Source organism: Sapajus apella, unplaced genomic scaffold (assembly GCF_009761245.1).
Source record: "Sapajus apella isolate SASKATOON/1434 unplaced genomic scaffold, GSC_monkey_1.0 scaffold49, whole genome shotgun sequence".
Classification (NCBI taxonomy): domain Eukaryota; kingdom Metazoa; phylum Chordata; class Mammalia; order Primates; family Cebidae; genus Sapajus; species Sapajus apella.
In genome coordinates this window covers 467,838-481,272 of record NW_022436989.1, presented here as the reverse complement: position 1 = coordinate 481,272, position 13,435 = coordinate 467,838, and the positions used below count along the sequence as shown (strand labels likewise).

The 13,435-nt window shown below is 35.8% G+C and overlaps 1 protein-coding gene across 1 annotated transcript; it reads right to left on the bottom strand.

Moving 5' to 3' along the window:
* Positions 1–11,992: 11,992 nt before the first annotated feature.
* LOC116526165 (olfactory receptor 2L8) lies at positions 11,993–13,213 on the bottom strand. The gene has a single exon (XM_032242468.1). It carries the CDS (start codon positions 12,929–12,931, stop codon positions 12,026–12,028), a length of 906 nt encoding a protein of 301 aa, XP_032098359.1. The 5' UTR covers positions 12,932–13,213; the 3' UTR covers positions 11,993–12,025.
* Positions 13,214–13,435: the final 222 nt, after the last annotated feature.

Sequence of the window (13,435 nt, the reverse complement as noted above, 5' to 3'; positions counted from 1 at the left end):
TATTTCATTGGGCAGTGGTTTGTAGTTCTCCTTGAAGAGGTCCTTTACATTCTTTGTTAGTTGTATTCCTAGGTATTTTATTCTCTTTGTAGCAATTGTGAATGGCAGTTCATTCTTGATTTGGCTCTCTTTAAGTCTGTTATTGGTGTATAAGAATGCTTGTGATTTTTGCACATAGATTTTGTATCCTGAAACTTTGATGAAGTTGCTTATCAGTTTCAGGAGATTTTGGGCTGAGACGATGGGGTCTTCTAAATATACAATCATGTCATCTGCAAATAGAGACAATTTGACTTCCTCCTTTCCTAATTGAATACAACCGAAGGCAAAAAACCCTTCAAAAAATCAATAAATCCAGGAGCTGGTTTTTTGAAAAGATCAACAAAATAGACAGATCACTAGCCAGATTATTAAAAAATAAAAGAGAATAATCAAATAGATGGAATAAAAAGCAATAAAGGGGATATCACCACAGTTCCCACAGAAATACAAACCACCATCAGAGAGTAGTACAAACAACTCTATGCACATAAACCAGTAAACCTGGAAAAAATGGATAAATTCCTGGACACTTGCGTCCTTCCAAGCCTAAACCAGGAAGATGTCGAAACCCTGAACAGACCAATAAAAAGGGCTGAAGTTGAGGCAGCAATTAAGAGCCTACCAACCAAAAAAAGCCCAGGTCCAGATGGGTTCACCGCCGAATTCTACCAGACATACAAAGAGGAGCTGGTACCACTCCTTCTGAAACTATTCCAAACAATCCAAAAAGAGGAAATCCTTCCCAAATCATTTTATGAGACCAACCTCATCCTGATACCAAAACCCGGCAGAGACTCAACAAGAAAAGAAAACTTTAGGCCAATATCCATGATGAACATAGATGCAAAAATCTTCAATTAAATACTGGCAAACTGATTGCATCAGCACATCAAAAAGCTTATCCATCATGATCAAGTTGGCTTCATCCCAGGGATGCAAGGCTGGTTCAGCATACGCAAGTCTGTAAACCTAATTCACCACATATACAAACCGAAGACAAAAACCACATGATTATCTCAATAGATGCAGAGAAGACCTTTGACAAAATTCAACAGCGCTTTATGCTAAAAATTCTCAATAAACTAGGTATTGACGGAACGTATCTCAAAATAATAAAAGCTATTTACGACAAACCCACAGCCAATATCATACTGAATGGGCAAAAACTGGAAGCATTCCCTTTGAAATATGGCACAAGACAAGGATGCTGTCTCTCACCGCTCCTATTCAACACAGTATTGGAAGTTCTAGCCAGAGCAATCAGGCAAGGAAAAGAAATAGTTTTTTGTTAATGTCTAAAACAAAAAAAAAGGTTCTTGACTTTGTAGATCTAATTGGAAACTAAGATGTCTTGTTTTTCTTACCTTAGACACTTAACGTACCAGTTACTCTTACTGTCAATTTAGGGAACTTATTATTACAGGGATTTAGCAGAGGGCTCATCAGGGATTCTTAAGTCCTGATACCACCCTGGATGGCCTATAACAAGTTTATGCTTTTTGTAGGGAAATGAATCCCAGGGAAATGATTTAACATCAGGTATATTTTAGATCAACAACAAGTACTGCAAGGTGCCAAGAGTAATTAAGAATGATTAAGTTTAGATCTTTGACCCATTTTTAGTTGATTTTGGTATAATGTAAGAATTGTGTGTTTAGTTTCATTTTTCTGCATATGAATATCCAGTTTTCTCAGCACCATATACTGAAGAACACCACATATATTGTCTTTTTCCCAGTGAATGTTCTTGGCACTGTTGTGAAGTGTAGGTCGACTGTATTAGGCACAGAAAGACAGGGTTTGCTTGTTTTTACTCTTATGTGAGAACTAAATTTTAAAAAAATTGAACCAATAGAAAAAGATAATCGACTGATGGTCTCCAGAGGGTAGGAAGGGTATGGAGGAGGGGGGATAAAGTGATGATGATTAATGGTTGCAAAAGTTTAATTAGATAGAATCAACAAGAGCCAATGAATAGTACAATAGAGTGATTATAGTAAACAATAATTTATTTCAGAATTTATTCTATATATTAAAAAATAACTGAAAGTGTGTAATTTGATTGTTCCCAATGCAAAGAAATCATAAATATTTGAGGTGATGATTACCCCAATTACCTTGATTTGATCATTTCACATTGTATGCCTTTATCATAACATCACATATACTCCATAATTATATATTACTATTCTGAATCAGTAGTAATTAAAAATAAAAATATATTTAGATCAGCTGTAGATATATCAATTTATTTCTAGGTTCTCTGTTCTGATTCATTGTTCTGTATGTCTGTTTTTATGCCAGCACCATTCTGTTTTGGTTACTATATCTTCATAGTATAGTTTGAAGTCTGTTACTGTTGTGCTTCCAGTTTTTTTCTGTTTGTTCAGGATTGCTTTGGCTATTTGGGGTCTTTTATAGATCCATACAAATCTTAGAATGGTTTTTACTATTTATGTGCAGAATGTCATTGATATTTTGATACACATTGTATTGAATCTATAGTTTGGTCATTTAAATAGTATTAATTCTTCCAATCCATGAGCATTGGATGTCTTTCCCTTTGTTTGTATTCCTCTTCATTTTCTTTCATCAGTGGTTTGTATAAATAAATTCTGGTGTTCTATTCCATGACTACAGTTAACAGTAAAGTATTACATAGCTAAAATTCTTTCAATGTTCTTTAAATATCATTTCTATTTCTAAAACTGTGGATATTTGTTTTGCAGTGTTGTACCAGTTAAAAGATAAATTTTGAACTTGTTTTATGAATCAGAGTAAGTACGTGTTGTGCTTTGTTGCAATGAGCAGTGCATATTTTTATTTTGTAATGATTTACTAACAAAGTTTACTGCCTAAGATTCCTGGCATTTCCTGTCCTGGATTCAGTCAGATAGGTCATATTCCATGAAAATGACAGGGATGGGCTCTGAGAAAGTGGGAAACGATGACTCTCATCACCAGTCACTTACTGCTGCCAGGGCGAGCACCTCCTCTCTTCCCAGTTAGGGACACTTGTACCTACTGCCACCTGTGCTGCTGCTTCTCTCATTACCACAAATCTGAGCCCAGTCAGACCCGAGACACTCCTTGGGGTCCTGTGGTACTATGAAGTATTACAAGATGTGTGTGTGTGTGTGTGTGTGTGTGTGTGTGTGTGTGTGTGCACGCATGCATGCGCGCATGAGAAGGCCAGTCCAATTGCCCCATGTGGGTGTTGCCTGAGCATACTTGTGTAGTCACTACCAGTGGACCAAAACTGTAAATGGCATCATTGAAGTCCCTTATACTGATATTCTTGTATAGGCAAGGGTAATCCTGTTTTTCATGCCCATGACTCCGGTAGTGGAGATAAAGAGGTCATCAATGAATACTGAGCATTTCAAGGCTGTCAGAAATGACTTTTAAAAGTTCTTTTGCCCCAGTAGGCTCTGGCTCAGAAAAGCAAGAAGCTGGTCCCCTCTGACATGGCATCTGTAATCAGAGGCCACCTCTTTCCCCTTAAGTTCATTAAGAACAACAACATAGAAACAAGTCAAATTATCCAAATCTGCTGTCATTTGCTACATCGTTAATGAGAATGTACTCCAGATAATTTTGAAAGTTGGACAATAATTCCTCGTGGTGGAGAAGCTAACAAATTCATTACTTCATAGAGTCCTTGGCTCACTGTTCATGGTGCCTCGTTTTAGCCGTGTTACTTTCCACCCAGATGTTATGCTGTAGTTATTATCTTACACTTCACAGACATTCTTTAATTGTTTCATGCCCTTAGACTAGAAGATGCAAATTTTATAGCACATGGTATCTCTTTGGATTTCACAACATACACTGTGTGCATTTAGAAATTTCTTATGTATTAAATTAGGAAAGTTTGATTTATGGAAAGGGACATGAATATTCTGTCTATTTTGAAGGATGAGCATCTTTCTCATCACAACAAGCTGTGGTTTGATAGTGAAATAATTAAAGTGAAGGTGTGAATGACATGCCATCCACAAATATGCTGATTTGGCATATTTATTAGTTTGAGCTGAAAACGTTGGAGAAATTTTGGTTGACATTGGAGAAAAAGGTTATCTGACTTGTCTTTTTTCTGCATGCAGCAAGCTATAAAGATTCCTTCAGGAATCTCTGGTACATTGATTCTTTTCTGGTACCCTCCCTTTATCAGAATAGAGAACAGCCATTATCACCAGAACTTGGGAATTGGAGGGATGCAGGGGACCTGAATAAATAAAGTTCCAGAATTAACTTTTATTCTCCACTAGCTTTACAACCCCATATACTTCCTAGTGACTCTCCTAGAATGTATGACTTCGAGCCAGTTTCTCTCTTTTTTTGTGATGTTTCCTATAAGTTATCATTTTTTGTCTAAAAGTATAAAAACATCTTCCTTTCACCATTTTTTTGGACTTCACACCCTTATGAAGATTCCCATGCACATGTGAAATGAATAAAACTTATATGCTTTTCCTCATTAATCCATCTGATATCAGTTTGTTTCCTAGACCTGGCAAAAAGCTCACGTAGGATATAAAGTGAGTGAGGTGGCGGTGACCTCTCATGTTTCTATAGATGTAAAAAGTAACTTCCCTTTCTAAGATTTACCTCAACCACCACTACTAATTTTTTTACTTGCTTTTAAAATCTGGAGAAAATAGGCAATTATAGTACAGACTAAATATCTTATCAATCACTGAATACTTCTTCATTACTTATAGCATTGCAGGAGAATATAGAGATGTATATAGGGATCAGAGAAATTGGATGGAGGCCAATTTGACATTTGGGACTTAATCTCAGCCATTTTTTCTCATTACCACAAATCCAATCATAAGATCCTTTCAATTTTGTCTACTAAATATTTTAAAATTCATTTGTCTCCTCAATCCTTGTGACTGCCCTTACTTTTCATAAAGTTGTCTAGTTAAACTAACATTAAGAATCTGATTGTATCAAGCAAGGTTCTTAATTGAAAGTGAAAGAAAAAAATTATTTTTATTGAGATATAAAAGAAACATTTTTAAAAATCTGGTGGCTCATGAATCTTCAGAAACAGAAGAATCCGGCATGGTATATGCACATTATGCACAGTGCCCAATATGTGCTTGGGAGTAAATTCCAGACATCACCGGGACATAGAGTAGGTAAATGGGGATAATTTCCTGCCTGAAATTGTCAGATCAAGTAATCTCAAGGTCGAAGGAGATAGATTCTGTAGATATACAGAATAAAATACTATTCAACCATAAACAAAGGATGAAATCCTTTTATTTGCAACAACGTGGGTGGCACTGGAACTAAAGTAATATTGGATACTTGATTTGTCTTGGCAGCCTTTGTCCTAGGAAAAGGTGATAAGATCAGACTCAGTAAATGTTGGATTCAAATAAGATGAAGTACAAAACTGAACAAAGCTATTCCAATGCTTTAAATATGGACAGGGCATAAGTAATTATCACATACAGATTTTTTATTGTTCTTTTTTTTTTTTTAAAGAAAGAAAGAAAGAAAAAAGAATGAAGGAGAGGAAGAAAGAGGAAGAGGAAGAGGGAGAGAGAACGGAAGTGTTGCTTTATTGCCCAGGCTAGAATGCAGTCTAAAAATGGGTATTGAAAATCTCTTTTATGCTTAATAATGAAAACAGGGAAAAAAAGTGAGGGAAGAAAATAACAATTTTTTAAATTTATTTTTTATTTTTTTATTTATTTTAATTTTTATTGTTCTTGTTGGTCTTTGGTTCGTAACTTCTGTGTTTTTTCCTGCTGCAATGTGGTGCTCTTTGCATTTACTTGGCAAAACTCAAATCCAGGTAAACCCCATTCTCAGCCTGTTACCATGTCTGTGACATCCATACACAATAATGAAACATGACCGCAGGAAAGCTCAAGAAACGATGATGCATCTCACCTCAAATTTATGACAACACATCTCAGAATCTATGATTCCTGTTGGATTATCAGAATTTTGGAACCTTAAACACATATCCCCATGCTTTTAAAGTGTGCATTATTTCTCGCTTTACCTGTTTTTGTCACTCACACTCAGTATCACAGTCATTCTAGACCTCCCGCCTTTCTCTATAACTCTCTATTTCCCTGCACATCTGAGCCTTTTCACAGACCTTCTCTCACTTCTGGAAAGTTCTGTTTTATATGGCTTATGACTGTCAACCTGAATTGCACATATTCATTAAGACATTACTCAAAATTTACATCTTCTTTTATGCTCAGCTGATTTCTCTTTTCCCCACACTTACACTCCTGTTGTACTTGTGATAGCATTTTATTAATGCATATTCATATCTATGTCTCTCTTATTTTAAATTGAAGCTCATAGAATATTTTAAAAATTATAATTATTAGGATTATAATTATTATATATTACATCATAAATATAATTAATATTATAATAATATAAATATAATTATATATAATTGTATATTATATATAATTGTACATTATATAATAATTGTTTTAAATTTTATAATTATTTAGTTATATAACAAGTATTTAATATATAATTATATTTATAATATATAAATATATTATTATAATCCTAATAATTTTAAAATTATTATAATTATTAATTATTAAATTATTAAATGCATTTGCCACATCTATAATTTAACCTTCACTACAACACTATGATTCTGATATTTATTTCATGTTTAGTGAGCACTTTGAGTCTCTGTGTGGCAAAATAAACAAGAAAAATTCTGTCTTGGGTCAAAGACCTGGGAAGAAAGGAACTCAAATTAGAAGACTTAGGCCAGGCACCATGGCTCACAGCTGTTGTCTTTTTAGAGACAAGGTCTCACTCTGTTCTCCAATCTGGAGTGCAATGGCTCAATCACTGTTGACTGAACCTTCGACTTCCCTAGCTCAGCTGGGCAGACACTCTTTAAACTTCTGTGTTTATGAAGATTTATGAGCCACCAGATTTTTAAAAAGATGTTTCTTTTATGTCTCAATGAAAATAATTTTTTTCTTTCACTTTCAATTAGAACCTTGGTTGATATAATTAGATTCTTAACATTAGTTTAAATTTAACTAGAAAACAGTATGAATAGTAAGGGCAGTGATCACAGCGATTGAGGAAGACAAATATATTTAAAAATATTTAGCAGACAATATTAAAAGGATCTTATGTTGAATTTGTGGTAATGAGACAAAACGGCTAAGATTAAGTCTCAGATGTGGAATTGGCCTCCATCCAATTTGTGTGATCCATATATACATCTTTGCATTTTCCTGCAGTGCTATAAATGCTGAATAAGTATTCAGTGATTGATAAAATATTTCATCTGTAAGCAATTACCTATTTTTCTCCAGCTTTTAAAGGCAAGTTAAAAAAATTAGTAGTGGAGTTGAGGTAAATCTTACAAAAGGAAGCTAATATTACTTCTATAGAAACATGAGAGGCCACCTCCACCTCAGCCACTTTATCTCCTGTGTGAGCTTTTTGCCCAGGTCAAGAAAACAAATTGATACAAGATAGATCAACGAGAAAAAAGTATATAAATTTTATTCATTTTACATGTACATGGGAATCTTCACAAGAGTGTGAAGTCCAAATAAATGGTGAAAGGAAGATGTTTTTATACTTTTAGACAAAAAAATGACAAATTGTAGAAAAAAATTAGAGAAAAAAGAGAAACTGGCTGGAAGCCATACATTTTAGGGTAGTCACTAGGAGGTATATGTGGGTGTAAAGCTAGTAGAAAATAAGGGTTAATTCTGGAAGTGTGTTTGTTCAGGTCCACTGCATTCCTCCAATTCCCAGGCTCTGGTGATAAGGGCTATTTTCTATTCTGTTACAGGGAGGTTACCGGAAGAGAATCAGAATGTATCAGAGATTTCTGCAGAAATCTTTATAGCTTGCTGCATGCTGAAAAAGACAGGTCAGATAACCTTTTTCTCCAATGTTAACCAAAATTTTTCCAATGTTTTCAGCTCAAACTATTAAGTATGCTGACTCCGCATATTTGTGGATGGGGTGTCATTCACTCCTTCATTTTAATTATTTCACTATCGAACCACAGCTTATTGTGATGAGAAAGACACTCATTCTCCAAATAGAATACTCATGTCCCTTTCCATAAATCAAACTTTGCTAATTTAATACATAAGAACTTTCTAAATGCACACAATGTATATTGTGAAATCCAAAGAGAAATCATGTGCTATAAAATTTGCATCTTTTAGTCTAAGGACAGGACACAATTAAAGAATGACTATGAAGTGTAAAATAATATCTACTGCAGAACATTTGGATGGAAAGAAAAATGGCTAAAACGAAGCACCACGAACAGTGAGCCAAGACTCTGTGAGGTAATGAATTTGTTAATTTCTCCACCAAGAGGAATTATTGTTGAACTTTCAAAATGATCTGGAGTACATTCTCATAAATGATGTAGCAAATGACAGCAGATTTCGATAATTCGACTTGTTTCTATGTTGTTGTTCTTAATGACCTTAAGGGGAAAGGCATGGCCTCTGATTACAGATGCCATGTCAGAGGGGACGAGCTTATTGCTTTCCTGAGCCAGAGCCTACTGGGGTAAAAGAATTTTTAAAAGTCATTTCTGACAGCCTTGAAATGCTCAGTATTCACTCTTGACCTCTTTATCTCCACTAACGGAGTCATTGGCATGAAAAATAGGATTACATTTGCCTACACAGGAATGCCAGTAGGAGGGACTTCACTAATGCCATTTACTGATAAGGTACAAGGCATCCATATTGTTTTTCAGTAAACTAACTTCAGAGAGACGGAATGATTTCCCCAAGACCATGGTATGTCACAGAAAATCATAGAGCTAGGTCTCCTGATTCCCTCTGGGAATCACTACCTGAAATGGTAACGGGTCTAAACTGGGCACCACTGGTAATAAGGGCTGTTTTCTATTCTGATACAGGCAGTACTGGAATGATTTCCTCAAGGCCATGGTATGCTTAATTCAGTGCTCCCTCGGGCTCTTTCCAATAACAACTAACAAAAAATAGCAGCCATTGTGTCTTAGTCTATTCAAGCTACTATGAAAAAGTATCTTAAACCGGGAAACCTATAAATAAGAGAAATGTATTTCTCAGAGTTGTGGAAGCTGGGAAGTCCAAGACAAGGGGCCTGAAGATTCAGTGTCTGGAGAAGCTTTGCTTTCTGGTTCATAGATGATGCCTCCTATGACATCATAGATGGCACCATCTGCTGTGACCTCACATGGTAGAAGGGATGAACAAGCTCCCTTGAACTCCTTTAGAAAGGCAGTAATCTAATTCATGCGAATGCTACCCTCATGACCTAATCACTTCCCAAAATGCCTCAACTCCAAATACTATCATATTGGGGGTTAATATTTAGCATATGGATTTTTGGAGGATACAAACACTCAGACCATTGCATATTCCCACCACTATACTACACTTCATGATGTCATTCACTTCCTGTTCACTCTTTTCATCCTTCTCCGGACTGCCCTGATGGAAATATGAACAGGGTTCCACACTCGAAGGGCTCCATATATAATTTCATGCTCTGCTGTTATCATTAAAATTTTTAACAATTTCATCTCTGAGTATGCATGTGACAAATGAGCTGGAGAGGCTGGCAGCATTAGCATGCAGTTTTGGTCCAATAGCAGTGACTACACAACTACACAACTGGACCCACGCAATACCCACATGGGGCAATTAAACTGGCTTTCTCATGCGTGCACACACACACACACACACACACACACACACACACACACACATCTTGTAATACTTCACAGCACCACAGGACTCCAAGGAGTGTCTGGGGTATGGCTGGGCTCAGATTGGTGGTGATGACAGAAGCAGTGGCACAGGTGGCAGTAGGTACAAGTGTCCCTAACAACTGGGAAGCAAGGAGGTGCTTGCCCTGGCAGCAGCAAGTACGTGGTGATGGAAGGCCCATTTTCCCTCTGTCCCAGAGCCCATCCTTGTTGTATTCATAGAATATGACCTATATGACTGAATCCAGGACAGGAAATGCCAGGAATCTTAGGCAGTAAACTTTGTTAGTAAATCATTACAAAATAAAAATATACGCTGCTCATTGCATAAAGCACAAAAAGTACTTACTCTGATTCATAAAACAAGTTCAAAATTTATGTCTTAACTGCTATAACACTGCAAAACAAATAACCACAGGCTTAGAAATAGAAACGACATTTAAAGAGCATTAAAAGAATTTTAACTATGTAATACTTTACTGTTAACTGTAGTTATGAAAGAGAATACTAGAATTTATTTGTGCAAAATACTGGTGAAAGAAAATGAAGAGGAATACAAACAAATGGAAAGACATCCAATGCTCATGGATGGGAAGAATTAATATTATTTAAATGATAAAACTACACATTCAATGCAATGTTTGTCAAAATACTAACGACATTCTGCACATAAATAGTAAATATAATTCTAAGATTTGTATGGAACTATGAAAAACCCAAATAATCAAAGCAGTCCTGAAGAAAAAGAACAAAGCTGGAGGCATAGCAATACCAAACTTCAAACTACACCACAAACATGTAATAACCAAAAGAGAATGATACTGGAATAAAAACAGACACATAGAACAATGAAACAGATCAGAGAACCCAGAAATAAATTCACATATCTCCTGCTGAGTTAATTATTATTTTTAAAATTTCTATGGATACATAATAGTAATATATAATTACAGAGTGTATGTGATGTTTTGATAAAAGCTTACAGCATGTAATGATCAAATCAGGATAATTGGGATAACCATCACCTCAAATATGTATTATTTCTTTGTGTTCAGAACATTCCAATTCCACACTTTTAGTTATTCTCTAATTTATACAATAAATTCCACAATAAATTATTGTTTACTATAGTCACTCTATTGTGCTACCAAACACTGGCTCTTATTCATTCTACCTAATTATGTTTTTGCAGATATTAACCATCCCCACTTTATTAACCCTCCCCTATACTTTTCCCACCCTCTGGTGACCATCAGTCTATTCTCTGTTTCCCCTAGTTCCATTTTTTAAAATTTTAGCTCTCACATAGGAGATGAGAATATGCAAAATCTTTCTGTGCCTGATGGAGTCAACTGATACTTGACAACAGTGCCAAGAACATTCATTGAGAAAAAGACTGTGTCTTCAATATATGGTGCTGGGAAAGCTGGATAATTACCATCAGAAAAATGAAAGTAAACTGCTAATTCTTACACTGTACCAAAATCAACTCAAAAACGGGTTAAAGACCTACAGGTAATCATTTTTATTACTGCTGGAATATTTCAGTCCTTATTGTTGATCTAAAATATGCCTGATGTTAAATTATTTCCTGGGATTCATTCCCTTATAAAAAAACGTAAACTTGTTATAGGCCATCTAGAGTGGTATCAGGACTTAAGAATCCCTGACGATCCCTCTGCTAAATCCCTGTAATAATAAGTTCCCTAAATCAAAAGAAAGAGTAACTGGTACATTAAGTGTCAAAGATAAGAACGACAAGGCATCTTACAGCTTTCAATTAGATTCACCAAGTCAAGAAACCTTTTTTGTTTTCAACATAAACAAAAAAGTGAATTTAAAATTACAGGCATATAAAGTGACAGCAATAAAATTGTTATGCTGAGTACTAACATCAGTTAGATAAATTTCATTTCCATTTCTGCATGACCAAAATGACAAAAACATTCTCATTAACAACATATTAAAAGTATGTGCTTTCAAAATTCATGGAAAAAATGTCATGAAGCAAAAAGGTTGTTTAAAATTGTATACATATTTGTTAAACTATTTTTTTCCAGACATCAGTGATTTTCTTCTTCCCTTAGTTACTTTTACTCCTGCACTCTAGGTGTGAAATAATATTTTAATTGCTATATACTGCTGAATGGACACATACCTGAGTTCTGTGACCTTAGGCACAAAGTGTTTCTACATTTTCACAGAGCAGATTCTCCGATTCACTCATATCAGGGCCCCCAACACCTCCTTGTTTCTCAGGCTGCAGATGATGCGGTTGAGCATTGGAGTGAGGATGGTGTAGAAGACAGCCAGAACCTTGTCCTCTGTTGGAGATCGCAGGGATCTTGGACATAGATAGTTGTAGACAAAAGGCACATAGTAGAAAGTTACTACAGTGAGGTGGGAGCTGCAGGTCACATAGGCCTTCTTTCTCCCCTCTGCAGAGTGCATGCGGTAGACAGCAAGGAGAACCTGGCCATAGGAGCATGCAATACCAATGAATGGAAACACAAGAAAGATGGCAGTGCTCAAAAACACTGTGCCCTCATAGACCCAGGTGTCCATGCAGGCCAGAGTCACCATGGCTGGGACATCACAGAAGAAGTGATTAATGGTCCTGGATCGACAATAAGGGATATGGAGTATATACACAGTGTGAGCACAAGCATTGATAGAGCCTATGATCCAAGATCCAGTTATCATCAGCACACACACTCTTTTGCTCATGCGGATGAGATAGTGGAGAGGAAAGCAAATAGCAATATAACGATCGTAGGCCATAGATGCCAAAAGTAGTGCTTCTGCACCTCCTAATGCCAAGAAGAAGAAGCTCTGAATCCCACAGCCAATGAAGGAGATAGACTTGTTTCCATACAGAAAATCAGATGCCATCTTAGGAACAATGGTGGAGATGTAATTTAGGTCAATGAGGGAGAGCTGACTAAGTAGGAAATACATGGGTTTGTGGAGATGGGTGTCCAAGAAGATGAGAAGAATCATGGATAGGTTTCCAATTAGAGCCATTAGAAATATGAAAACAATAAGAATGAAGAGGAAAAGGCCAATTCTTGGTGGTGGAAACAACCCCAATAAGATGAAATCAGTTGATGTTTGATTGTAGTTTTTCATGGGGCATTCCTACAATCCTTCCTGAAGGGAGACACAAGGGTAAGTGAAGTATGGAAATTCGCCATTATCTGCAGGGGATGCATTCCAAGACCCCCAGTGGTTGCCTGAATCCGAGGTTGATGCTGAACCTTATATACACTATTATTTTGTGTCCATACATACTTCTGATAAAGTTTAACTTTAAATAAGGCAAGTAAGAGATTAACAAGAGTAACATAAAATAGAGCAAGTATACAGTATACTGTAATACAAATTATGTGAATATGGTCTCTATGTTTCTCTCTCAAAATATTTTATTGTACTTAGCCTTTGTTAATCTGAATTTTACCTATTTTGAAAAAAGAAATCTTATTTTCCTACCCAGAGATAAACATTTGCTGAGATCAACAGACCAACATTTCTGACCAGATTTTTTTTCTGGGAAATTTATAAGAAATATATCTCTGTTGCAACTTTAATAGAATATGAATGTTTTACTGCCTGACACAAATTTAGATATAATCA